At 38.6% G+C, this 27,125-nt stretch overlaps 1 protein-coding gene across 1 annotated transcript; it reads right to left on the bottom strand.

The window, feature by feature from the left end:
• Positions 1 to 229: 229 nt before the first annotated feature.
• On the bottom strand, positions 230 to 17,604 carry PP2D1 (protein phosphatase 2C like domain containing 1; the record flags this gene model as incomplete). The annotated part of the gene is made up of 2 exons (XM_079705200.1): positions 230 to 1,038; positions 16,617 to 17,604. 2 exons carry the CDS (start codon positions 17,602 to 17,604, stop codon positions 230 to 232), a joined length of 1,797 nt encoding a protein of 598 aa, XP_079561326.1.
• Positions 17,605 to 27,125: the final 9,521 nt, after the last annotated feature.

Here is a 27,125-nt window from a genome sequence, read left to right as displayed (position 1 = left end):
AGGAAAACAGTTCACCAGTGTTTAGTTTTATATTGAGGTGCTCAGGTTGGAATAAAGTGGTATAAAAAGCAGGTACTGGTTTTTCTCTTTTTTGGCATGAAACAGTGAACATATATAAATGGTACTGTATAACCCACAATCTGCTTTTATATTTCCTTTACTACATTCTTAAAAATGATTTGTGTGGTGTTGATGTTATCCTAGCATCTGGTTCACTGAAGAATTGTCTTCATGTTTTTGCTCTCTGGAGATACTCGCTTCCATTGAAAAGTGTGACCATGACTGTAATGTTGTCTCTGGAGCCAGCCGCCAAAGCAGCACTTACAAGTTCATGGCTGATATACTCGGCAGCACCTCCATAGAAACTCTTAGTGCATGATCCTTTCTCTTTTTCACTTGAGTCTTTTGGCACACCATCTACACTGGTTGGTCCATCAGTTTCTTTCTCACTGCAAGGATCACGCTTAGTCATTTTTGGTGGAAATGTTCCTGTATTTTTAAGGTTACGAATAGAATATTTTGAATCTGACAAATTTTCTTTTGAATTTATAGTTGACACACGTTCTTCAGATTTGCACTGAAACACTATGTGGATGTTAGTTTCTGGTTTAGATGTGTTTTGTTCATCGATTGGGAAAAGCAGAGACCCTTTGGATGGTGACAATTTGTTTCCTGTGATAGAACACTTTGCATCTTTATATACTTGAAAAGCTGTCATTGTCAGTGCAGTGACTTCCTTTGTATCCAGAACTTCCCAGAGTCCATTAGTAGCTAAGATAAGGAATTGACATAAGTCATCTATAGGCACAGAAATAGTATGAGGTGCTGGAATAATGAATTTTTTCAGTTTGAGATTTCCATGAAATCCAAGTCCTCGTGTGGTTTTTATTTGCCCTTGTAGGAGCCCGTATGGTTCATGTGAACTAATTATTGCTCCATTCTGAAGTACTCTTCTTCTTTCATCTGTGTTTCGTGTAGTGTGTTCTTTGGTTAGGCAGAAGCCTTTCCCATTTCTGCATAAGACTGCTTGCACATTACCTAAAAGATTATTATTAAAAATTGATCCTTGATATTTATAACCATTTATATCAAAGCATGCTGTTAACTTCATAATTAGAAATCAGGCTGCTTAAAAATATTTTTTAAATATATGTAGTATTGATATTATTAGAAGATTTACAGTAATTCAGATTTCAAACTGGGGGGCTAATTTATTCCTCATTTTTAAGCAATTTAGTGTTTAAAATACTGAATTTAGTATTAAAATAACAAACTACAGATAATGAAAAATAAGTAATTTTTTTATGAAGCGGATTCTGAGCGTTACATATTTGTAGAATCAAGAATTGAACTTTTTTTATAACCAACATATATTCCATAGAGCAGACATTTTAAAAATGTTTTAATAAATGCCTTTTCAATTAAAAATACAAACTTTGATTTTTTTCTAAGAGTGCAGTTTGGTAAATTTTTAACTGGTCAAAGTTAAAACCTGAATATATTTTAGGTATGGGTGATTAAAAAATTAGAAAGCCACTGTTAATGCCCATCTTATTAGGTTTGTTATGTGTGTTAAAAAGAAATTAAGTCAGCCCCATGAAGAAAAATAGGTGTTATTAATGTATTACATGGATAATAGCTAACCAACATTAAACCCTTTGATTGAAAACTGAGGTATTAAAAATCTGATTGTAGTTCATGATTCAGATGAACCTGTGATGTGTGCTTTATTAAAATCTTAAGAAAATCTGAACATAATGCTCTGAACAGATTGAAGGATGGTTGTATTACCAAAATTTTCTTTGTTATACAAAAAAAGACTGAGAATCTTTTAGTTTGTTAGGAAAAATTGACTTTCCCAAGTTTTTAGGAACATAATTGTATATTTATAATACCTATGAGAGTTAATATTGCTGGAATCATAGGCAAAATTTACGTTAGAATATTCTGATTTCAAACATGGCACCATACCTGGAATCAGAATTTTGTTGTTGCAGGCCTTCATTTCTAATCCCCTAACGTTTTAGGTGAAGGGATTTAGGTTTCAGAAGGTAAGGTTCACACACCTAATATGTTGGACAGAGCCTGAGCTGGTGAAGCATTAGTGTCAGGCATAGAGTGAGCCTATTGGCTCATTTACATAATGGCAATTGTTAATATCTGAGCTATTGGATGGGACCAAAAGATGATTGTGTGGAAAATATTTTGGAAAACTGATAGCTGTATAAATGATAGTCCTCAAAACTGAATGACCTCTTTTATTTGTGGTTTGGTTATTAATATTTTCTATTAACTTTTTTGCCAGTCATTCTGTTTACACTCTGCAGAAATCAGTAAAATAATTCTTGACTTCTGCTGAGTTTTAAATTATTATTGTACCAGCAAAGTAGCATGGGTTGGTATTGAACATGCCAACTGGGTAGACTGAATTGTTCTCTTAGGAGAACATATGGTTCAGTTCCTCTTTTAAACTAGAAAATTTCTTTCTTTGTGTACCTACACATATAAATAGTGCGACCATAGCTCTGGAAATACAGGGGTTCAAAATAGTCAATCCACTGACTTCTAAATGTTTTATTTGCATGTGGCAAGCCAAAGCTCACTCAGCAAAAAGAAAAAGCATTGTGTTTCTTCTGTGTGATTTGAAAAGCATTTAATATGATTATGTAGTTACAGTGGAAGGGTAATACATTGGTATTTTGATTTTAGTTGCCTCTGCAGAGAGCTTGATAAACATATCTTATGTACTACTCTTTGCCTTTTTTTTTTTAATTGCTGTGCAACAGAGTAGGAAGTGCCATTTTCGTTGATTTTATTATTGTGAACATCCCTTAAGCTCAGCACAATAAAATTTTCTAGAAAATGAGGACAGTAAGTAATGGCTGCAGGTTTTGCCCTGCCATTGACTTGCTATCTGATTTGAGTTATTTAATTACTTGGACAGTTTATTCATCCTGATAAATGGTGCCTTCTGACTAACTCACATCCTTAACCTGTGTGAATTTGCATGAAGGAAGAAGAAAATGAAGGAGAAGTACCCAGTGTTTCTCAACTATTCGTGCATAGCTCAGGAAATAGAGGATAATAAGAGGCCCTGGAAGAGCATCAATGGAATAGATGTGGCGAAAAAGTGGATATGCAGAGTTAATAGTTCTATTTCCTGAACCTCTGGTTGCATGTGCTGTCAGCTGCAATCGGGGTTGTTGAAAGTGGTTGTCTACATTAAGCTGAAAGCTAGAATAGAATAATGAACAAAGAGCTTCAAGGAAGTTGGGAAATTAGAGGGAGATTTAAAAATAACACTATATCCGTGTGTCTTGGAGAACTGAAGGAAGAGAGAGGAGCAAGACATGACAGTTTGAGACGTAGATTGGCTTTAAAGGGTTCCTGTAATATCTGTTTGGAAGAAATGGGAATAACTAAGCAGTGAACTGTGATGAAGAAGACCTTTACACAAAAACAATGAATCTGAGCATAAATAAGTATTCAAATTCCTAGACATAAAGTTACCAGCTTTCAGTAGTTGGAGAGATGGTGCTGTTCAGAAAAATGTTATCGAACAAAAGTGGAACCTGAAACTAACAACATTGTAAATCAACTGTACTCCAATTTAAAAAAAAAAAAAGGAACAGTGTTACTGGAAGGGCAACATGTTTAAGGACATTAATGGGGACTAAAATGAACTGCTTTGAGATGATATTTAAGCCTTTTTAAGGTGACACGTATGGGGGCTTCCCTGGTGGCGCAGTGGTTAAGAATCCGCCTGCCAATGTAGGGGACACGGGTTCGAGCCCTGCACCAAGAAGATCCCACATGCTGTGGAGCAACTAAGCCTGTGCGCCACGCTACTGAGCCTGCTCTATAGCCCACGAGCCACAACTACTGAAGCCCGCGTGCCTGGAGCCCGTGCTCCACAACAAGAGAAGCCACCGCAATGAGAAGCCCGTGCACCGCAACGAGTAGCCCCCACTCACCGCAACTAGAGAAAGCCTGTGCGCAGCAACAAAGACCCAACTCAGCAATAAAATAAATAAATAATAAAATAGATGACACGTATAGTCAGGCAAAGTGTTCCTTATGCAGAAGGCAATTACTGCCTTCTGCAATTGCTGGGTTGTCTCTGTGAAAAGGAGGGGTGTCCCTGTCAACTTCAGAATGACCTCTAGAGTCAATCCCAAATGGAACTCAAGATCTGAATGGGCAAGATCTTTTTTTTTTTTTTTTTTCCAGATGGGGCCATGAAGGTCATTTAAACGGAAGTTTTAGGAAAGGACTGGAAGAAAGAGTAAGAGAAATGTTATACGGTGGTGAGAAAAGGAAACATCCCTAGGATGCATGAGTGCCCTGGATAAAAAGATGGCTTGGCTTAGAAGCAGCAGCATGGGGAAGAGGAAAGACTTGAGAGCTTGATACTTGGGACTTCAATCCCAGTTTTGTCTGTGTGACTTTCATTAAGTCACTTTATTTCCGTGAGTAACAGTTTACCACCTGCAATATTTTTTGTCAAGTTTAAGAAGGTAACTTAATAAGTAGACACTTAACAAAGGTTATTTTCTTTTGTGTTCCATGAAGGGGGAAAGCAGGTGAAGAGAGTCTATCCAAAAGAGATTGAGATGAAGCTATGAATGTTTCAGACCCATTTAAAAAAAAACTACAAGAAAATCCTTACAAAGAGTTATAGGCTTAAGGGAGTAGGGAGCAGGAACTTGGAACTTGGGAAATGAGGAAATAGTTATTGGAGAAAGAAAAAGGAGCAGTTGAAAAGCAGCATAAACAAACTAAGGAAAATTTAAACCCTAGTGAAGTATCCCTAAAATGGAAGCATAGTAGAAATACCTGTAGATGAGGTTAGGAAAACAACTTAGATCCAGTTTTTTCAGGATTCTAATTTTGGCAAAAGAGGCTGAAATTGTATGCATGGGTGCCATGTGTTGACTCTTCCTACTGGTGATTAGCATTAGAGCCTTATTGATGTGGAGCTAGTTTTCACTGTATGTTCAAAAGATTCCTTTGATTGTTTTGTAAGATGTGTGAGCATGAAACTCAAGCTCACCATTTTCTGACTGGAGCCTAACAGTACTTCACACATCAGTCTCAACTATCTGTCAAATATTTGTTGATTATATTCTCAGAATCCAGTTTGTATATATGTGAGTCCACATATATACAAACCAACATACCCCAAAAAAGGGAGAGGGGGGAAGGAAAAGTCTATAAAAGGTCAGTGTTATTTAAGAATATGTATATGTGTGTGTGTGTGTGTGCGCGTGTGTGTGTATATATATATATATATATATATATATATTTTTTTTTTTTTTTTTTTTTTCCCCCTGCTTAAGATAAGGTGATTCTGGAGTTGAATTAGGTTTTAGGGGGAAAAGATGGGGCTGGAAGTAATTTTAAAAGCAACTTATTTAACCACTAAGGACAATCACATCTAGATAGGAAAATCACAACAAATTAAAAGATCTGCAAACACAGCCTCAGTTGTGAATGAGGAAGGTGAAGACACATAAGAATGAAGGGACACCTTAGAAACAGGAAGCTGCTGGTGTTCATTTGAAGTCATAGACTAAAGGACATGGGTTCTGGCTCACTAATGATATAACCATATATAATAAGGCTTTGGTGAGCCTCAAGCTTCTATTAAAATGGGATTATTCTTACCTCACAGGTTGTGAAGATTAGATAAAGGAGTCATTGGTAACCTTGAGAAGAAGAGAGAAGAAAGGGGACTTGAGGAACAAATAAAGAATTGTGAGTAATAGGGAAGTAGTGGGTAAATTCATGCTTGGCCTCTGGATCCAGAGTGAGCTCACAGGACAGAGAACAAGGACACTAGGGAAAAAACGTAGTTTCTGGGGCCTCATTAAAAGAAGGTATTAACAAATATATATAATCTAGACATAAAGATACTGGAATAGCAGATACACTAAAACACTCAAATATTACAAAGGAGAAGTAATGTGCCATTGTGGGTCTTGGATTGACTCCCACTGAGAATAGGAAAATATCCTGGATAATGTATATACTTTTTTTTTTTTTTTTTTTTTTTTTTTTTTTTTTGCGGTACGCGGGCCTCTCACTGTTGTGGCCACTCCCGTTGCAGAGCACAGGCTCCGGACGCGCAGGCTCAGCGGCCATGGCTCACGGGCCCAGCCGCTCCGCGGCATGTGGGATCTTCCCAGACCGGGGCACGAACCCGTATCCCCTGCATCGGCAGGCGGACTCTCAACCACTGCGCCACCAGGGAAGCCCATATACTTTTAAGTCATATACATTGATGAGCTAGTAAGAAAGTAAAGAATTCTCCTGTCAAAAGAATAATGGCTGAATCCCAGAGTATGCCAAGAGCAAAAGCCAGTTTTTACCTGAGAGCATTTATTGATCTGAATAAATGAGCTTAGACTTTTCACGGGGTTATGGAACAGGAAACAAAACCTAGGGCTTGTTGAAGGTGGGGAAAACTAGTCGTTCTCCCCAACAAAGCTAGGAGCCCAAAGAACCACGCCCTCACTGAAACACTGAACCGAAAATAAATATATGCCTCTCACCCACCACACAGACTGCCAGAATAATGGACTATTTCAAACTGATGCTGAACAGTGGAGGAAAGAAATATGGCCTTGCAAACACCTTGATTTTGGTCAACTATCCTCCAGAACTGTGAGAATGGATTTTCGTTGTTTTAAGCTGCCATGTTTCGGCTAATTTGTTATGGCAGCCCTAAGAAACTAGAACATCAAGCATTCAAATAAGTAGGGAAATACTACCCATAATAAAATGAAAAATCAATTAAAAACTGCCCAGAATTGATGCAGATGTTGGAATTAGTAGGCAAGAACTCTCAATGTTATAAGTGCATTGCCTGTGTTCAAAAAGTTAAATACGGACATGGAAGATAATTTTAAAAATCAAACTTCTGAAGATGAAAAATACAAAATTTAAAATGAATAGATTCAATATTGCAGAAGAAAAGATTAGATATTGCAGAGTAAGGATCTCTGAAAATCTCCTCCTCAGTAAAAGGAATGAGAGCACGGGCAAAAATTGTTAAAGTCAACTTTTCTAAAATGCTGGAAATTAACCAAAGGCTTGCAAAAATCTGAGAAACATTGAAGAGAAACAGTTTAAAGTAGGTAAAACCAAGTGGTCATGGCCTTGTAACTTGGCCTACTTCCAACCACTTCTCTTCAGCTCTGCAGTAGCCTTGAAAACCAAACATTTTATAGTGATGCTAGCTCTGCAATCAACAGTCTAGCAGCCTCTGCAGGAGAAAGGATGGCTTTACACCTCCCTAAAAATATCTATCCCCGGAGAATTGTCATTATGTGAACTATCTTGCAAGTCCCTGAAGAAAGCTCCATTCTCAAATCTTGTCATCATTTGACTTGACTCAGAGCTTACTCTATGCAAATAACTCATCCTCAATGTGTTTGCCAAAAACAATCAGTAGCAATTGTTTAAAATCACACTTGCCTGAGGCAGTGAAAGCATCTGGGGATGACAAGAGGCTGACCCCCCAAAAAGTATAAGAAAGAGCTGAGGAATGAAAACCTATAGAGGGTTTTGAAAAGCTCAAACATACTCCTGGGGAAACAGAGGACATGCACGTGTGCAGGCTGTATACATGCCCAGGACCTGAACAAGACTTAATTTCTCACCTATGACTAATCTTGATGATTAACCCAAGTAGGAAGTAAAAGCATAGACAGAGTTGTAAACTGACTGCCATTTTTTACAAGACAAGCCTCAAAAAAGACAGAGCCTCAGCAAAGACTGGAAGACATGCATATTGGTAGTAGGTATTTAAGGAAATCTCCATCTAGTCCTTAGCTGAACACTAGGATAACCAACCAAGCAGAGACATTGTGTCTGCACATGACAGAATATAGACTCTACAGAATTAGTTCATAAAAGTCACAAAACAAACAGTAACAACAACAAACCCTGGAGAGGGAGGACATCTATATTATTTTAAATGTCCAGTTTTCAACAAAAAAAGTAATGAGAGAGTAATTAAACATAGTAATGCAAGCATAGCCCATATACAGGAAAGAAAGTAAGTCAATAGAAGCTGTCCATGAGGAAGTCTAAGCATTAGAATTAACTGGACAAAAAATGTTTTTAAATTTATCAATATGTTTAAAGGAAAATGGGGCTAAAAATTAAAGGAAAGCATGAGAACAATGATCCACCAAACTAGAGACTATCAATAAAGAGATGGAAATTATAACAAAGAAGCACGAAATTCTAGAGTTGAAAAGTACAATGTCTTAAACAAAAAATTCACTAGAATGAGCTCAGCATCAGGTTTGATCTGGCAGAAGAATCAGCAAACTTGATTGATAAATTGAGATTATCCAGTCTGAAGAATAGGGAAAAAAAAAAAGAATGAAGTAAAGTGAACATCATCGCAGAGACTTGTGGTACACCACCAAGTATACCAACATATGCATAATGGAAGGAGAAGACAGAAGTGGGAAAAAAAGAATATTTGAAGAACTAATAGCCAAAAACTTCCCAAATTGGAATAAAAACATACGAGGAGCTCAACAGACTCCAAAGAGTATAAACTAGAAGTCAGTACTTAAACACATCATAGTCAAATTGTCAAAAGACAAAGAGAAAGAAAGAATAATGAAAGTAGAATGAGAAAAGTGGTTCATTACATACAGCCAAGGAATACTCAATAAGATCAACAATTATGTCTCCTCAGAAACCATGGAGGCTAGATGGAAATGTGATGACATTCAAAATGCAAAACTATCCTTTTAAAAATGAAGAAATTAACACATTCCCAGTTAAAAAAGACTGAGAGGGGCTTCCCTGGTGGCGCAGTGGTTGAGAATCCGCCTGCCGATGCAGGGAACACGGGTTCGTGCCCCGGTCTGGGAAGATCCCACATGCCGCGGAGCGGCTGGGCCCGTGAGCCATGGCCGCTGAGCCTGCGCATCCGGAGCCTGTGCTCCTCAAGGGGAGAGGCCACAACAGTGAGAGGCCCACGTACCGCAAAAAAAAAAAAAAAAAAAAAGACTGAGAGGATTCATCATTAGCAGACTTTCCATACAAGAAATACTCAAGGGAGTCCTTCAGGCAAAAATGAAAACACTAGACTGTAACTCAAACCCATACAAAAAAAGAAAGGTAACTACAATTGTCTTTCAGAATCTGGGGAGCACTGTTCTAGGACACACAACAGATCTGTGGATATTCAAGTCCAATAGCCCTCCATATCTGCAGTTCCACATTCACAGATTCAATCAACCATGGATTGTGTAATAGTGTGTTTACTATTGAAAATATTCTGCATATAAGTGGACCCACACAGTTCAAACTCATGTTGTTCAGGAGTCAACTGTATATAGGTAAATATAAAGCAGTAAAAAATGTATTTTATTTTTAACACTTTTATTATCCTGTCTTATTTAGAAGAAAGCTGCATAAAACAATAATCTAAAACTTTATAGGCTTGTAATGTGTAAAGATGTAATTCTATAAAGCAAAAAGAAGGCTGCAGGAAATAGAGCTATATTGGAGCAAAGATGCCACATATATCTTTTGAAATTAAGTTGGCATTAATGCAAGCCAAATTGTTTTTAACTTAAGATTTTATTATAATCCTCAGAATAGCCACAAAAAAATATATATTTTAAAAATATATAGTAAAAGGGGGCATCCCTGGTGGCGCAGTGGTTGAGAGTCCACGTGCTGATGCAGGGTAGATGGGTTCGTTCCCCAGTGTGGGAAGATCCCACATGCCGTGGAGCGGCTGGGCCCGTGAGCCATGGCTGCTGAGCCTGTGCACTCGGAGCCTGTGCTCCACAATGGGAGAGGCCACAACAGTGAGGCCACAACAGTTTCTTTGACTATATATATATAGTAAAAGAAATACAGGAAATAAAATGATGTACTAGAAACTATCTAATACAAAATACTCTAATACTCATCAAGAAAAAGAGGGAGAGGACTCAAATCAGTAAAATTAGAAATGAAAAAGGAGAATTTACAACAGACACTGCAGAAACACAAAGCATCCTAAGAGACTACTACAAGCAACTCTATGCCAAAAAATGGACGACCTGGAAGAAATGGACAAATTCTTTTTTTTTTTTTTAACATTTTTTTTTTTAAGTAGTTATGTATTCAGTATTTTATTTATTTATTTTTGGCTGTGTTGGGTCTTCAATTCTGTGCGAGGGCTTTCTCTAGTTGTGGCAAGTGGGGCCACTCTTCATCGCGGTGCGCGGGCCTCTCACTATCGCGGCCTCTTGTTGTGGAGCACAGGCTCCAGACGCGCAGGCTCAGTAGCTGTGGCTCACGGGCCTGGTTGCTCCGCGGCATGTGGGATCTTCCCAGACCAGGGCTCGAATCAGTGCCCCCTGAATTGGCAGGCAGATTCTCAACCACTGCGCCACCAGGGAAGCCCTGGACAAATTCTTAGAAAGGTATAACTTCCCAAGACTGAACCAGGAAGAAATAGAAAACATGAACAGACCAATCACAAGTAATGAAATTGAAGCTGTGATTAAAAACCTTCCAAGAAACAAAAGTCCAGGACCAGATGGCTTCACAGGTGAATTCTATCAAATATTTAGAGAAGAGCTAACAGCCATCCTTCTCAAACTCTTCGAAAAAATTGCAGAGGAAGGAACACTCCAAAACTCATTCTAAGAGGCCACCATCACCCTGATAGCAAAACCAGACAAAGATACTACAAAAAAAGAAAATTACAGACCAATATCACTGATGAATACAGATGCAAAAATCCTCAACAAACTACTAGCAAACAGAATCCAACAACATATTAAAAGGATCATACACCATGATCAAGTGAGATTTATCCCAGGGATGCAAGGATTCTTTTTTTTTTTTTTTTTTTTTTTTTTTTGCGGTACGTTGAGCACAGGCTCTGGACGTGCAGGCTCAGCGGCCATGGCTCAAGGGCCCAGCCGCTCCGCGGCATGTGGGATCCTCCCGAACCGGGGCACAAACCCGTGTCCCCTGCATTGGCAGGCGTACTCTCAACCACTGCGCCACCAGGGAAGCCCCAAGGATTCTTCAATATACACAAATCAATCAATGTGATACACCATATTAACAAATTGAAGAAGAAAAACCATATGATCATCTCAATGGATGTAGAAAAACTTTTGACAAAATTCAACACCAATTTATGATAAAAACTCTCCAGAAAGTGGGCATAGAGGGAACCTACCTCAGCATAATAAAGGCCATATATGGCAAAGCCACAGCAAACATCATTCTCAATGGTGAAAAACTGAAAGCATTTCCTCTAAGATCAGGAACAAGACAAGGATGTCCACTCTCACCATTATTATTCAACATAGTTTTGGAAGTCCTAGCCATGGCAATCAGAGAAGAAAAAGAAATAAGAGGAATACAAATTTGAAAAGAAGAAGTAAAACTGTCACTGTTTGCAGATGACATGATACTATACATAGAGAATCCTAAAAATGCCACCAGAAAACTACTAGAGCTAATCAGTGAATTTGGTAAAGTTGCAGGATACAAAACTAATGCACAGAAATATCTTACATTCTTATACTCTAATGATGAAAAATCAGAAAGAGAAATTAAGGAAACACTCCCATTTACCATTGCAACAAAAAGAATAAACCTACCTAGGGAGACAAAAGACCTGTATGCAGAAAACTATAAGACACTGATGAAAGCAATTAAAGATGATACAAAGAGATGGAGAGATATACCATGTTCTTGGATTGGAAGAATCAATATTGTGAAAATGATTATACTATCCAAAGCAATCTACAGATTCAATGCAATCCCTATCAAATTGCCAATGGCATTTTTTTCCGCACTAGAACAAAAAATCTTAAAATTTGTATGGAGACACTAAAGACCCCGAATAGCCAAAGCAGTCTTGAGGGAAAAAAACGGAGTTGGAGGAATCAGACTCACTCACCTCAGACTATATTACAAAGCTACAGTAATCAAGACAATATTGTACTGGCACAAAAACAGAAACATAGATCAATGGAACAAGGTAAAAAGCCCAGAGATAAACCCATGCACCTATGGTCAACTAATCTATGACAAAGGAGGCAACGATATACAATGGAGAAAGACAGTCTCTTCAATAAGTGGTGCAGGGAAAACTGGACAGCTACATGTAAGAGAATGAAATTAGAACACTCCCTAACACTATACACAAAAATAAACTCAAAATGGATTAGCGACCTAAACATAAGACCAGACACTATAAAACTCTTAGAGGAAAACATAGGAAGAACACTCTTTGACATAAATCACAGTAGGATTGTCTTTGATCCACCTCCTAGAGTAATGGAAATAAAAACAAAAATTAAAAAATGGGACCTAATGTAACTTCAAAGCTTTTGCACAGCAAAGGAAACCATAAACAAGACGAAAAGACAACCCTAAGAATGGGAGAAAATATTTGCCAATAAAATCATTGGACAAAGGATTAATCTCCAAAATATATAAACAGCTCATGCAGCTCAATATTAAAGAAGCAAACAACCCAATCCAAAAATGGGCAGAAGACCTAAATAGACATTTCTCCAAAGAAGACATACAGCTGGCCAAGAAGCACATGAAAAGTTGCTCAACATCACTAATTATTAGAGAAATGCAAATCAAAACTACAATGAGGTATCACCTCACACGAGTTAGAATGGGCATCATCAGAAAATCTACAAACAACAAATGCTGGAGAGGGTGTGGAGAAAAGGGGACCATCTTGCACTGTTGGTGGGAATGTAAATTGATACAGCCACTATGGAGAACAGTATGAAGGTTCCTTAAAAAACTAAAAATGGAATTACCATATGATCCAGCGATCTCACTGCTGGGCATATACCCAGAGAAAACCATAATTCAAAAAGAGAAACCATAATTCAAAAAGACACATGCACCACAGTGTTCATTGCAGCACTATTTACAATAGCCAGGTCATGGAACTAACCTAAATGCCCATCGACAGATGAATGGATAAAGAAGATGTGATACATATATACAATGGAATATTACTCAGCCGTAAAAAGGAACGAAATTGAGTCATTTGTTGAGATGTGGATGGATCTAGAGACTGTCACACAGAGTGAAGTAAGTCAGAAAGAGAAAAACAAATATCGTATATTAACACATGTATGTGGAACCTAGAAAAATGGTACTGATGAACTGGTTTGCAGGACAGAAATCGAGACACAGATGTAGAGAACAAACATATGGACACCAAGGGGGGAAAGCGGCGGGGAGTGGGGGAGTTGGTGTGATGAATTGGGAGCTTGGGATTGACATGTATACACTGATGTGTATAAAATGGATGACTAATAAGAACCTGCTGTATAAAAATATATATAAAATTAAATAAAAAGAAAAGGATGACTAATCTTAATTGAGAAAAAAAAAGAAAGCAGTAACAGAGAAATAGAAAAACAAAAGATATATATATATAGAAAACAAACAGCAAAATGTCTGACATATATCCTACCCTATAATTAATTACCTTAAATGTAAATGAATTAAATACTTGAATCAAAAGGCAAAGTTTAGCAGAATGCAAAAACAAATAAACAAACATGGTGGCTGGCTGAATAAAATCCCCAAAGATAGCAGAACCTCATCTCTGGAGCCTGTAAATATTACCTTATATGGCAAAGACTTTGAAGATGTGATTAATGATCCTGAGATGCTTAACACTGGATTGTCTGGGTGGGTTCTAAATTCAACCACAAGAGGGAGATTTGGCTACAGACACAGAAGGAGGAAATGTGCATATGGAGGCACATTTGAGATCAGAGTGATGTGGCCACAACCCAAGGAATACTGGCAGCCAAGCAGAAGGTGGAAGGAGCAAGGAACAAATTCTTTCCCACATCCTCTGGAGGGAGCACTGCCATGAAGACATTGGGCCAGTTATGCTGGTTTAGAACTTCTTGAACTGTAAGAGAATAAATTTCTGTTGTGTAAGCCACCAAATCTATGGTAAATTTATAACAGCAACCACAGTAAAGGAATACAAACAAGATCCAACTATATGTTCTCTAAGAAGACACTTGATTCAAAGATAAAAAGATGGGGAGAAAAGGCTGTATCAGTGAATATACTAAAAATCATTGAACTGTAGACTTTACCTGGATGAACTGTGTGCTTTGTGAGTTGTATCTCAATAAAGGTACTAAATATAACATCACTGGGGAAAAGGATTTAAGGGATCAAATAAGAATCCCATATGTTTATAAGGAACTAGTGTGGTTAATTAGAAATATAAAAATTTGTGGTTTATTTGATGTTGTGAAAAAAGTGTAATTATGTGTGCTGTATCAATATGTTTGAGTTTTAATCCTGTGAGGATTAACTGAAGTAAAATAAGACAGCACCAGGAGAAGTGATAAAATGCAATATAAATGAGAAGTGCTAAGAACAAAAAGTCAAGAATGTCTGGAAGGATCTTTTTCCACATGCACAAATTCAACACTTATTCAATGACTGTATCACCACACTCATGTTTCATTATAAAGTGAGGTGGAGTTTTTTTCTTGGTTTTAATTCCAGAGTTGTGATGATACTGGTATTTGACACATTTCAAACAAGAAAAATGAATTCCCTTGCTATCTTTATAGGTCTTGTTTTATAAAATACAAAACATGCCCTTGATAAATTTGTGTGAACATTTATTTTTTGCAACTCATTTAAATTACTTTCTTTTAGGAGCATTTTTGTATCATAAATCATGGCCTCCCTTTCACAAGTTGGATTTTTTCCACCTACTTATTTGTTTCTATTAGAATGAAGGATGCCCTAATGAAAATATTTTAACACAGTTATGTATGTAAGCCTGTAAATTAGATCCAAAAAATGTTTGACCTGGAAATTAGAACCTGCCAAACAACAGTGGGCTTGGAAGTAATGAATCATAGTAAACTGAACATTTGATGATAGTATCTACTTATTAAGTATCTCATATATTTTCCTTTAATTTCCCAGGAACCATGATATCAAGTGATATTTTCTAATAGAGGTTCAAAGTTCAAGGATATGGGTCTGTTCCCAGATTAGTCTGAAATCCGAAAACTCTCCATCCATGAAGTAGGCCTGCTCTGAAGCACTTTGGAACCTCAGGGTAGGGCCTGAGAAATGGCAAATGCTCCAAGGAAATTGGCATTGCACTTGGCTCCGTGGTATTGCTTAATCTGGTGTTCTCATTTTGGGCTCACAACCAGAGTTAGATCAGAAACAGGCCGGCTTCCAGGGACCTTGACATTGTCATGGTCTTGGTGAGTATATCTGGCCCTGGTGTGGGCCAAAGTCCCACTCCCTGAGTCCCAGACTCCTCAGACTCTGGAAGCAATCCCCTTCAGAGGCAGTTTGATTTCCAGCTCCAATTCCTATTACCTCTGACACCTTGAACAAATAATTTCACCTCTCCGAGGTTCTATTTTCTCATCTGGACAATTGGGTCAACATCACTTAGAAATGGCGGCAGGGGTTGGGAAGGAGAACAGATATGGTTTAAGGGTCCAAACTTGCAATGAGCAGGAAATACGTCTTAGAGGTCTAATACACAATATTGGGAAGAGAGAGAACGTATATATTTTAATCATCAAACTTGCTAAGAGACTAGAACTTAATTTTTTCAACCACTATAAAGAAATGATGATTATGTAATGTGATAGAAATGGTAATTATCGCTACAATGGCAATCATGTTACAATATAAAAATGTATCAAATTAACATGTTGTGCTTCTTAAACTTACACAATGTTACATGTCGAATATATATATTTTTAAAAACAATACTTAGATATCTTTAGATATCAGAGTTCTTGGAAGACTACATGAGAAATTACTCTGTATGCAATATTCAGTAAGTGGACACTGTCATTAATAATAATTTTACCAAGGAAAGGGGTGGTGGAACCCTAGTTAAGCATCTCATGGAACTTGGGTTAACTTGGCTAAAACTCTTTTACTTCTGGGCTTTCCATTTTGGCAAGCTCCTTAGCTAGAACTTTAGCACAGCATGTCAAAAGAATTGTTTCTTGAAATAAAATTAAAAGAATCCAGCCAAAATTTTTGGAGAAGGAAATACACGCCTATAAAACTGAATCATGAACGATTGTTTTTCCTAAGATGAAATCGATGCAACTTGGCCAGTGAGCACAAGAGTGACCTGCTGCAAATATGTTAGTTACCAGAAAAACTGACCAGTTTGAGCAGCTATACTAACAACACTCAAAAAACTTTCCATTCTCCCAAAAAAGGAAAGTGTGGGAAATGTTTTGGTTTCATTCCGATCTGAGCAAATGTAATAGATTTGCTTTGCCTTTATCAATAGATGTGTTGCTACCCCATTTAGAAAACGTCATGTTTTGGTCACATTATTTCATGTACGTGCCTCCTTGAGACATAATTACAATTCATTTTGTGCCTGCAAATCTACATTTAAGCTGTGGTTATTGATCGTTTCTTAAATTGGTCGGTGAAATATCTAGGCACTAGTAAGTCATTAAATAATAGGTCACTAGATAATTCTGGAAGCAAGAGAGGTTTTGCTGCCAGGAATAAAACATGTTAAGGTGTAACCTGGTACCATTCAATATACATACCAGTGTTTGCAATATGTAGCACTCCAGAAATTATTTTCGGCATCCCCTGGAAAGGGACCAAAGCATCAAGGTCACTGAATCTTCTCCAAGATGTCTTAGCTTTGGGACTTTTAATGTTGCCTTCCAATATGCAAGTAACTGCAGAACAGCCGCTCCATCGAGCCCTGGACACTTCTTTCCTTCCAAGACGTAAAAGCCTGTCCATTCTCCAAAATGCTTTTGCAAAGGCTTTGTGTATGTTCTCATACTCACATTTCAATGCTTTTGTCTTCTTCTTTATGGAGGAGAAGGAGTCTTCTATAGCTCTGTAGTCTTCTCTAAACACTGTGTGAAAAGAATTGATTACTTTTTGCTCTTCAGGGGTCATTTCGTAGGAAGGATCAAGTCTGGAAAGTTGGTGGAGAAGTAAAACTGGGAGTTCCATTGAAGTCAAGTCTGCTGCCGAGGCACCGTGATGTCCATCAAACAAACCAAAAAAACACACATTGGGTTTGTTGCCAAAATTATTCACGACAGCGAATTTATCATTCATGTCAGCTCTCCATGTAGAATTCCTGTCTTCGCAAATGGCTGCTCCTTTAATTAATAGGTGACAGATTTTTTGAGGATATATTGAACTCTTGTGAATGTTATCAATAATCTTATAGTATGCTGGTATTTGTTTCTTCCAAAGGAGCTCAAAAGCATTATTAATGCTATGTAAGATTTTTTCAGTAAATGCAGAAGATGACAATAGTTTAGCAATGATGGACTGCCTCTGATCAGCAATCGCTGAGAGCCCTGGTTTCTTCCCACCCATCCACTGAAAGCCCAGTGTAACCAGAGCTACATGCTGCTTTTTATGGAGGAATATTCCAGGTAGGTCAATTTCATGCTTGCATATGGAACAGGGAAATGTGATCATCTCATTGTAGACCTGCACTTCGTGGTGGTCTCGTCTTTTTCCTTTTAAAATGCTTTCTTCTCCATGTAAGTGGGACTCCCTCATCTGAATCATATGTCAGTTTTCTTGTGTACAATTGCCTTGATTTCCAAAACACTCTGCAAACAGGATAAAAGATATTTACATGCCTGGAATGATGCACTGAAAATCTCTTCAAGCAGGCCCCTATCTTTGCAATTTGCTTTGGCTCCTTGATATTTTATATCGGCCTAGAATATTCTTATTCCTCTTTCTGTGATTCTCCCCCCAAAACACATAGTAAGTACTTAAGGAATTGGTGATTGGCCTGTGTAGGCCCAAATGAAATTCGGCAAAATCTCCAGAAAGTCAGCTAGACCTCTAAGAACGAATACTCAGATAAATCAGCACAATATTTTATCTAGGCAAGTGAAGGTATATGCTTGAGATCTAGGAATGTGATTTCAAATATAAGCATAATTATTTTTGTATTCGATTTTGTCCTAATAATAAAATAATTTTATTTATATAATAATATTATATAAAGAAATATAATAATTAAAAAAACCCACTTTTGTCCTAATTAAAGAGTTCTCAAGAAAATGAATGGGATATGCCAAAACCAAGCAGAATGATGAAAAGAATGGATAGTAAGGACAGAATTTTTTAGGACTGCAAAGGGAAAGAGGTATGGCCTGAGGAAAGGAAAGGAGCTGGATGATACATTTCCAGAAAGCAGACACCCTTTCTTACACTCCTTCCTATCTGAAGCATCTACAACAGTACTCAGCACATGAAGCCATTTGTATCCATTTTTATGGGCAATTCCTAGGGCAGGAGATCTTTGAAAGGGCCTGTGGAGGTATGAGAGACCTGAAAAAAAATGCTTTGGTTACAAAATATTTTAAAACCTGAAAAATAAAAGTTAGTGATTTTAAATGTTTATGAAATGTGATATCTTAAAACCAGCTAACTTCCAGATGCAAACTAGTATTATATATATAGGATGGATAGACAACAAGGTCCTACTGTACAGCACAGGGAACTATATTCAGTATCCTGTGATAAACATAATGGAAAAGAATATGAAAAAGATATATGTATGTATAACTGAATCACTTTGCTGTACAGTAGAAATTAACACAACATTGTAAATCAACTATACTTCAATAAAATAAATTTTAAAAATGAAAACAAACTTATGGTTACCAAAGGGAAAAGGAGGGGGGGGGATAAATTAGGAGTTTGGGATTAACAGAAACAAACTACTATATATAAAATAGATAAACAACAAGGTCCTACTGTACAGCACAGGGAACTATATTCAGTATCCTGTGATAAACCCTAATGGAAAAGAGTATTTAAAAGTATACATATGTATAACTGAATTACTTTGCTGTACAGCAGAAACTTAACACAACATTGTAAATCAACTATACTTCAATTTAATTTTTAAAAATTAGCTAACTTCAACTCAACTCATATATGAATTGTATTTGATATGGGTATATTTAGTCTGCTCCTTTCCTTATGTGTATTTAATTCCCTGATGTGCACAACTCTATTGGATACAGCTACTCATCCCTACAGTAAAATTTCATTTACAAATTTCCACTTCATAAATGCTCATTGAACTATTAGCCTATTAGCAAGTTTCCCTGGCTTTGCCTCACCAACCAATTCTGGTTTCTTTTTTTGTTTTGTTTTTCTATTTTTAACTTTTTCTTTATTCAGTTATCTTAATTAAAACAGTATATTTTTTTAATGTTGTCTATAAAATGTACAAATATTTGGATTTAGCAGCAGAAAACCACCATAAGAATCTAAAAGAAACTTGTTTCTTTTTTTAATGAAAAATTTTAAAATCACACAAAAATAGAAACATATAATGAGGCCCCATATACCCATCACCAGCTTCAACCATTACCAACATTTTTTCACTCTCGTTTCCTCTGTGTCCTCAGCCACGTTATTTCATTTTACTCATTTTTACTGGAGTATTTTAAAGCAAATCCCCCAGTTCTGTCAATCTCACTCATCGATATTTCAGTATTTAGTCAACATCCATTCACTTCTTCAATACCTACAACAGGCCAGCTACTGTGCAGCTACAGTGCAGCTTACTAATAAGGCTGGTGTCTTGCCCTTGAAGCTATGAGGGGAGGAGTCTGTAGTCCCACCCATGTGCTCATACAAAGAACCAGACAGGTCAGATGAAGCCAGAACAGAGCCCCATGACAGGGCTCAACCAGGGGCCCAAACTTCATCTGGCTAGGAATGGCACCATGACACTTGAGAAGCTGACCTAGGAAAATGCTCAGTTGAGAAAGAGGAGCAAGGGCTCCAAGGCCAAACCAAAGGGATGACCAGCTAGCAGGCAGAAGGCTGAAGAGGACCCAGCCAAGGAGGCGGACAGGCACACAGAGAAGTAGTGGAAAAAATGGGTACTGGCAAAGCTTTTCAGCTCTTCTGACCAAAATGTATATCAAATATTTTTAACTTGCTATTATTTGGTAATATTCATATAAAGGATACAGTTTTTCTGAGGCTTGTGGAACTGTTGGGATAATATATAAGGCATACCAATTCTATAGTTAGACCTAAAGTCATCAGATAAAAATAAAGTTATATCAGAATTTTATTTTCCTATATATAGCCATAATACAACTCTCTCTGACATGGAGCCATTCTTAGAATGTAATGCATCTTCATATATTCGTTCATTCATTCAACAAACACTTGGATGTCTGCAATTTGCCAGGTACTGGTTTATCTGCTTGGGATAGAGATGTGAACGAAGGCATTTTCTGTAATGAAACTTATATTCTGATATGAAAGACAGACAATAAATAAAGGAAACATGGAAACACATAATATCAGAGATAAGTACTATCATGAAAAATATAGCAGAATAAAAGTAGAGAGAGAAGTCCTTTTTGTATAAGGCAGTCAGAGGAATATACCACTCCTCCACGTACATAGTCTAACAGGAAGCCAAAGTTTCATTTGATGACTAAGAAGTGGAGGAAAAAGAAAACTGCAGATATAATTGTTCATTGACTACATTTGTTATCCAATACAAATGAAGAAACGTTACCTGAAAGCGCTATTAACTTCCATGTTCCTTTGGGATTGCCACCATCCTTTGCCCTCTCTTTACCACCTTTCCCAGCCTCTGTTCCTCCAACCTGGCTAGTGTTGGCAGTGGCAGGAGTGGAGGGGTGGGTGATAGTGGTGATGGTGGGATGCCGGCGGGAGGGTCCCCTGACTTGCTGGTGGACCTCTCTGCGTGGAATGTTTACTACATCACCTGGAACCTCAGTCAGAACTCACTCTATGATTCTGAAGAATTGTGAAGCAATAAGGTCACCAATTGTGTTAAGTAACAAGCTTGTCTTTGAAATTTCTGAAAGAAGGATCATTCATTGAATAGCCTGCCTTATGCCTGCATAATAAGACTTAAAAAATGAAAAGAGAAAAAAAAATGAAAAAAAAATGAAAAGAGTGACTCTCAATTAATGTAGAGTTGTCTTCCCACTCAAGGGTAAGGTATCTCAAGCCATCTCTCCAGCTCTTCCTACCTGCCCTGGAGAGTCTTGCCATCCCCACTCCCATCCTGCCGCCCCAAGTCACTGCTTGAAAGGTACAGGCTTTTTGTTTTTTGGACTTTATTTCTTGAGGCTGACTTTATTCCTGGTCAATATCTTTAGTTCCTAGGTTCTTAATCCACAGTGGCCTTCCACTTTCTCACCCCAGGCCTGGATTAGAACTAGAGTCTTAGAACAGTTTGTTTGCATATTGAAGAAGATTGGACAAGCCCGACTCCTTACTGGACATCACCACGAGCACATATCCCAGTCAACCCCAAATTAACATGTCCAAAATGGAACTCACCACCTTTCCTCCAGAAACATCTCCCACCATTAACTTGGTTAGGCTAGAAACTGTTTTCCAGAATGCTTTTCCCTGTGTGGTTCCAGGTTAGACTTGCAAGAAAGGAATTTGGGGGCAGTATATCTGAACGCCGCCATGGTTCAATGAGATGACCCCAGATGCAGAGGTGCCTAGCAGGTCCAGCTTGTCCTCACTCCCTCTACGTTGCCAACAGCAGCCCCAGATCCACCAGCAGGTGGGCCCCCAAAGGCAAATACTGCCTCCAGATTCCTCCATCAGCATGACTTCTGTGGTCCTACTTCAGTGGCTGGATATCCTTGGCTTCTCAGACTGGCTAGGGACTCCTCTGGTCCTTCCAGCTCCCTTTACCAGATGTTCAGTTGCCTGGCTCCTTCCACAAATCGTGTGAGGTCAGATTTCAACAATTAATTCTTTTTTTTTTTTTTTTTGCTGCGCCGAACGGCATGTGGGATCTTAGTTCCCCAACCAGGGATCAAACCCATGCCTCCTGAATTGGAAGGGCACAGTCTTAACCACTGGATCGCCAGGGAAGTCCTCCAGAATGAATTCCTCATTCCATAATTCCTTCACACCACTCATGCAGGTGTACTGCCTGCTCACTCCCAGCAGCTGCATCACACCCATGCCACGTCAGTGTGAGAAGATTACTGAGGCAGTTCTTTCAAGCAAGTCCTGAGTCTCCTGTCAGCTCCAGCTCCCGGGCGGGGTCAGGTATCTCTCTCAGGGTGGCTGAGTGTCCATATCTCCACATGCAGCCCTCAGGCCTGCTGGTGATTAGGGTTGTAGGAAAACCTCCTTACAAAAGTGGCTTAGGATCAACTTCTTTCCAGAGAGGCAAAAATAGAGAAAACATATTCCTGAAATACTTTGCAAGGAAGCCGTTGAGTCTATCTCTACATGGATTCTCAGTAGCTTCTTTTCTTCCAAAGTGTATTTGCTGTCTGTTAATGTTGTCTATGAATTGATTAATTATTTTATGTTATTTCTTTTATTGACAAAAACATGTACTTCTATTTATTTATTAGACACCCAATGACACCTTTTTAAAATATTCAAACAATACAGACGTATGTAGAGGAAAAGAAGAGAGCTTCCTTTCCCTAAAGTTACCACTGCCAAAAATTGGGTGTAAATTGTTCCAGACCGGTTTCTATGTATTTTCATATGGATGTGCATGAAAACATAGACACAGTCTAATTTGAAATTCAGATTTAATTTGCGTACAGTCAGTTGCAGAAATTCTAAATGTACAGTTTGATGAATTTTTATACAGGAATACACTTGTAGACTCCATTAAGTCTTGTTTTCTGTATCTTAAAAAATAACATGGCAGCATAATCATAATATTATTCTGTAAATGTTTCCCGTCACTTACTAGTATGGGGTGATGATTTTTTAGGTCGATAGTCAGTACCTATCAACCTACTCCATTTTTTTTTTTTCCATGCTGCATGGCATGTGGGATCTTAGTTCCCCGACCAGGGATCAAAGCCTGGTCCTCTGCAGTGAGAGTGCTGAGCCCTAACTGCTGGACCGCCAAGGAATTCCCCCTACCCCATTCTTTTTAACCACTGTATTATATTCTACAGTAAGTGTAAACATGTAACATAGATTATTGAACCATTTACCTGTAATGAAGTAGTTGTTTTTGTTCTGTTTTGTTTGCTATAATAACATCACAATGAACACGAACACAGAGGTCCAGGCCTCTTCATGTGGATGCTGCTGCTTGCGGGATATCCAACCCACGGAAAGTCAACATGGCAGAATGGAAGTAGCAAAGGCTTAGGAGCATGCTGGCTGGACTCGAATCCCAGCTTGCTGCTGGTTTGTTGGTGCTCTTAGGTTATCTAGCCATTTGGGACCCCAGTTTTGTCAGCAATGAAATAGAGATAATACTAGGAACCTTGCTGGTTGATGTGAAATAAGCAATGTCTGTCAAACACTGAGCACAGTGTACAGCGTAGATGCTCAATACGTAATTGTTATTATCATTAATATTAACTTAGTAACATTATTTAGTCTCCCCATGTTCCACAACCACCTTTGCATAAACATTTCCATTAAATTCTCTCCCCATGATCCACTTTCACCTATTTGTTTCTTTCTGCTCACTTTCGGCCCTGCTTATGTCTATATCCATCCTCACCACCCTAGCTCCATGTCACCTTTACACACACACACACACACACACACACACACACATATGTAATATGTACATATACATATTTCAAAAGCAACCTAGAAGAGTGGGCAGGAAACGATGCAAAGCTATTTCAGAGTCTTAAGACTTTGTCTTTTTTTTTTTTTTTTTAAATTTATTTTTGGCTGTGTCAGGTCTTTGTTGCGGCATGCAGGCTCTTCGTTGTCGCGCACGGGCCTCAACTCCAGTTGTGTGGGCTTAGTTGCCCCGCGGCATGTGGGATCTTTCCAGACCAGGGATTGAACCCGCATCCCCTGCATTGGAAGGCGGATTCTTAACCACTGGACCACCAGGGATGTCCCAAGCCTTTAATATTCTTGTTGTTGTCTTTTTTTTTTTTCCCTTGGTACGCGGGCCTCTCACTGTTGTGGCCTCTCTCATTGCGGAGCACAGGCTCTGGACGCGCAGGCTCAGCGGCCATGGCTCACGGGCCCAGCCGCTCCGCGGCACGTGGGATCTTCCCGGACTGGGGCACGAACCCATGTCCCCTGCATCGGCAGGCGGACTCTCAACCACTGCACCACCAGGGAAGCCCCCCAAGCCTTTAATATTCTTGAGAATATCATGTGTCCACTAAAATGACAACTTGTACTACGTTTGCCCAAATATAAAGAAAAAATAAAGAAACCTTCTAAGGTGGAGGATTACATAATTAATGTACAAAAAAATAATTTGAAATACAAGAGAAAAAAGAACCCACTAGATATTACAACAAGAAAATAATTTAATTAGAAATAAACCCGGGACTTCCCTGGTTGTGTAGTGGTTAAGAATCAGCCTGCCAATACAGGAGACACGGGTTCGATTCCTGGTCCGGGAAGATCCCACATGCCGTGGAGTAACTAAGCCCATGAGCCACAACTACTGAGCCTCTGAGCTACAGCTACTGAAGCCCTCACGCCTAGAGCCCATGCTCTGCAACAAGAGAAGCCACCGCAATGAGAAGCACGCTCACCGCAATGAAGAGTAGCCCCCGCTCGCCACAACTAGAGAAAGCTCACACATAGAAATGAAGACCCAATGCAGCCAAAAAAACCCCAAAAAGAACGTTTAAAAAAAAAAGAAACTCAAAATAAGTATGAGGGAAAAATTCATCTGAAAAAACTACCAAGAACATAAAAGAAAATATGAATAAAGGCAAAGACTCATCTATGTTTTGGATTGGAAAACTCAATATTGCATAGATGTCACAAATATGGGCGAGGATGTGGAGCCATGAGAACTCCTAAACATTACACTACTGATGGGAGGGAAAATCAGGACCATTACTTCAGAAAACAATGTTGCCCTATCCTGTAGGTTGAAAATCCCAAGGACCTGCAAACTATGGCCTGTGGGCCCATCTGGTCTCTACCTGTTTTTATGTAGTCTGCAAGCTAAGAATGTTTTTTACATTTTTAATTGGTTGAAACAAACCAGAAATACAATATTTTGTAGCATGTGAAAATTATTCAAAATTCACATATCAGTGTTCACAAATGAAATATTAAAACACAGCCATGCTCATTCTCACATGGATTGTCTTCGGCATTTTCGTAATACGATTTCAGAATTGAATAGTTGCAACAGAGACTACAGGGCCTTCAGAGCTTAAAACAGATACTACCTGGTCCTTCCCAGAAAAACTTTGCCACCCTCTGTCTTGCCCAATGCCTTATGCCTGTAAGTCCCTTTCAAGTAATTTGCTCTATAGAAACAATTGTGGGTATGCACCAAGGAGACATGCATCAGAGCAGTTATATTAGCATAGTTGATAGTCAGGAAAAACTGGAAACAACCCAAATATCTCTCAACAAGTGTATATTAGTTATCTATTGCTGCACAATAAACTACCACGACTTAGTAACTTAAATCAACATATATTTATTACCTCATGATTTCTGTGCAGCACAGCTTGGGTGGGTCTTCTGTAAGGCTGCCACCAGATATTGGTCAGGGCTAGGTTCTCATCAGGAGGCTCAGCTAGGGAACGATACACTCACAAGTTCACTCAGGTAGATAGCAGAGTTCATTTCCTTGCATTTCCAAGATGGAGGACCCTGGCTTCTTGCTGACTGTTCACTGGAGGTGGCCCTCAGTTTCCAGAGGCTGCCCTCAACCTCCTTGCCGTGTGGGCCTCTCAACTTTGCATCCATGGATAAATCTTAAATGCATGTTACTAGGTAAAAGATGCCAATCTGAAAGGGCAACATATTGTATGATTCTGGCTACACAACTTCTGGAAAAGACAAAACTACGGAGAGAGTATAAGGATCAGTGGTTTCTAGGGGTTGGTGGGTGGGGTGGGAGGGATAAATGGGTGGGCACAGGGGCTTTTTAGAGCAGCAAAACTATTCTGTATGAAACTGTAACGGTGGCTACATGCCATTATACGTTTGTCAAAACTCATAGAATGTACAACACAAAGAGTGAACTTTAATGTAAACTGTGGACTTTGTCAATAACAACGTATCATTGTTGGCTCAATAGTTGTAACAAATGTACCACACTATTGCCAGATGTTAATACAGTAGAGGAAAGGGAGTGAAGGGGCATGTGAGAAATCTCTGTACTTTCTGTTTGATTTTTCTGTAACCCTAAAACTGCTTTAAAAATAAAATTATTTAATTTAAGATATGTATGTGTATGTGTAAGTAGAAATATTGTAGGAAACTATCTTTCTGGAAGTATATCCACTAATTTTATTTTCCCAATTTGTGTCTAAATAAACAGTCAAGGGTGTAGGAAATTAGAAGATAGACCATCTTGGGCAGGAAGAGAGGAATTCCTTCACTATTAGATAACTACATCAACAATTCATTTTTTATGTTGAACACTTTCAGGAGTAGGTAGTCAATATAAAGGCCAGTGAGAGTTCTCTGCACTTGAGGAGCTCGGTGTCATGGGGAAGAGAGACACACAGATGCATTACTGGATAACAAAGCCGGTGCTTATTTCTTTTTCTTTTTCTGTTTTTTTTTTTTTTGGCTGTGCCGCACAGCTTGCAGGATCTCAGTTCCTGGACCAGGGATCGAACCCACGTCCCTGGCACTGGAAGCGTGGAGTCCCTGGGCCGCCAGGGAAATCCCTGCTTATTTCTAAGCATTCCATCCACATTGTCTCACAGCCACACAACCCTGCAAACAAGCACCATTAACTCATTTTTAGACAAGGACCCTGAAGCTCTGTGTGGTGAGTTACCTTGCCCCGAGTAAGCGGCAGAGCTGGGAATCAAGGTCAAGTGTGTTACAGCAAAATGGGTGACTTTTCTACGATGCCAGGGAAGGAGGTAAAATCAATTCATTTTGGAAGAAGAGGACTGTAACAGTTGCATTTTGTGAAGGAAGTTGTAGTCTCATTATTTTGAAGTTCAAATACACTCACAAGTCATTCCTCTCCTTTTCACTCTTCTTGCCTTTCTCTCACTGGAATAAATTCTTTCACTTGTCATTCTACCCTCTGAAGGCCAATCCATGACCTGTGGCTCAATGGAAAGGTGGCCAGAAAAGAA

Source organism: Hyperoodon ampullatus, assembly GCF_949752795.1.
Source record: "Hyperoodon ampullatus genome assembly, chromosome: 5".
In the NCBI taxonomy this organism is placed as follows: domain Eukaryota; kingdom Metazoa; phylum Chordata; class Mammalia; order Artiodactyla; family Ziphiidae; genus Hyperoodon; species Hyperoodon ampullatus.
This window is presented reverse-complemented; position numbering and strand designations above follow the sequence as displayed.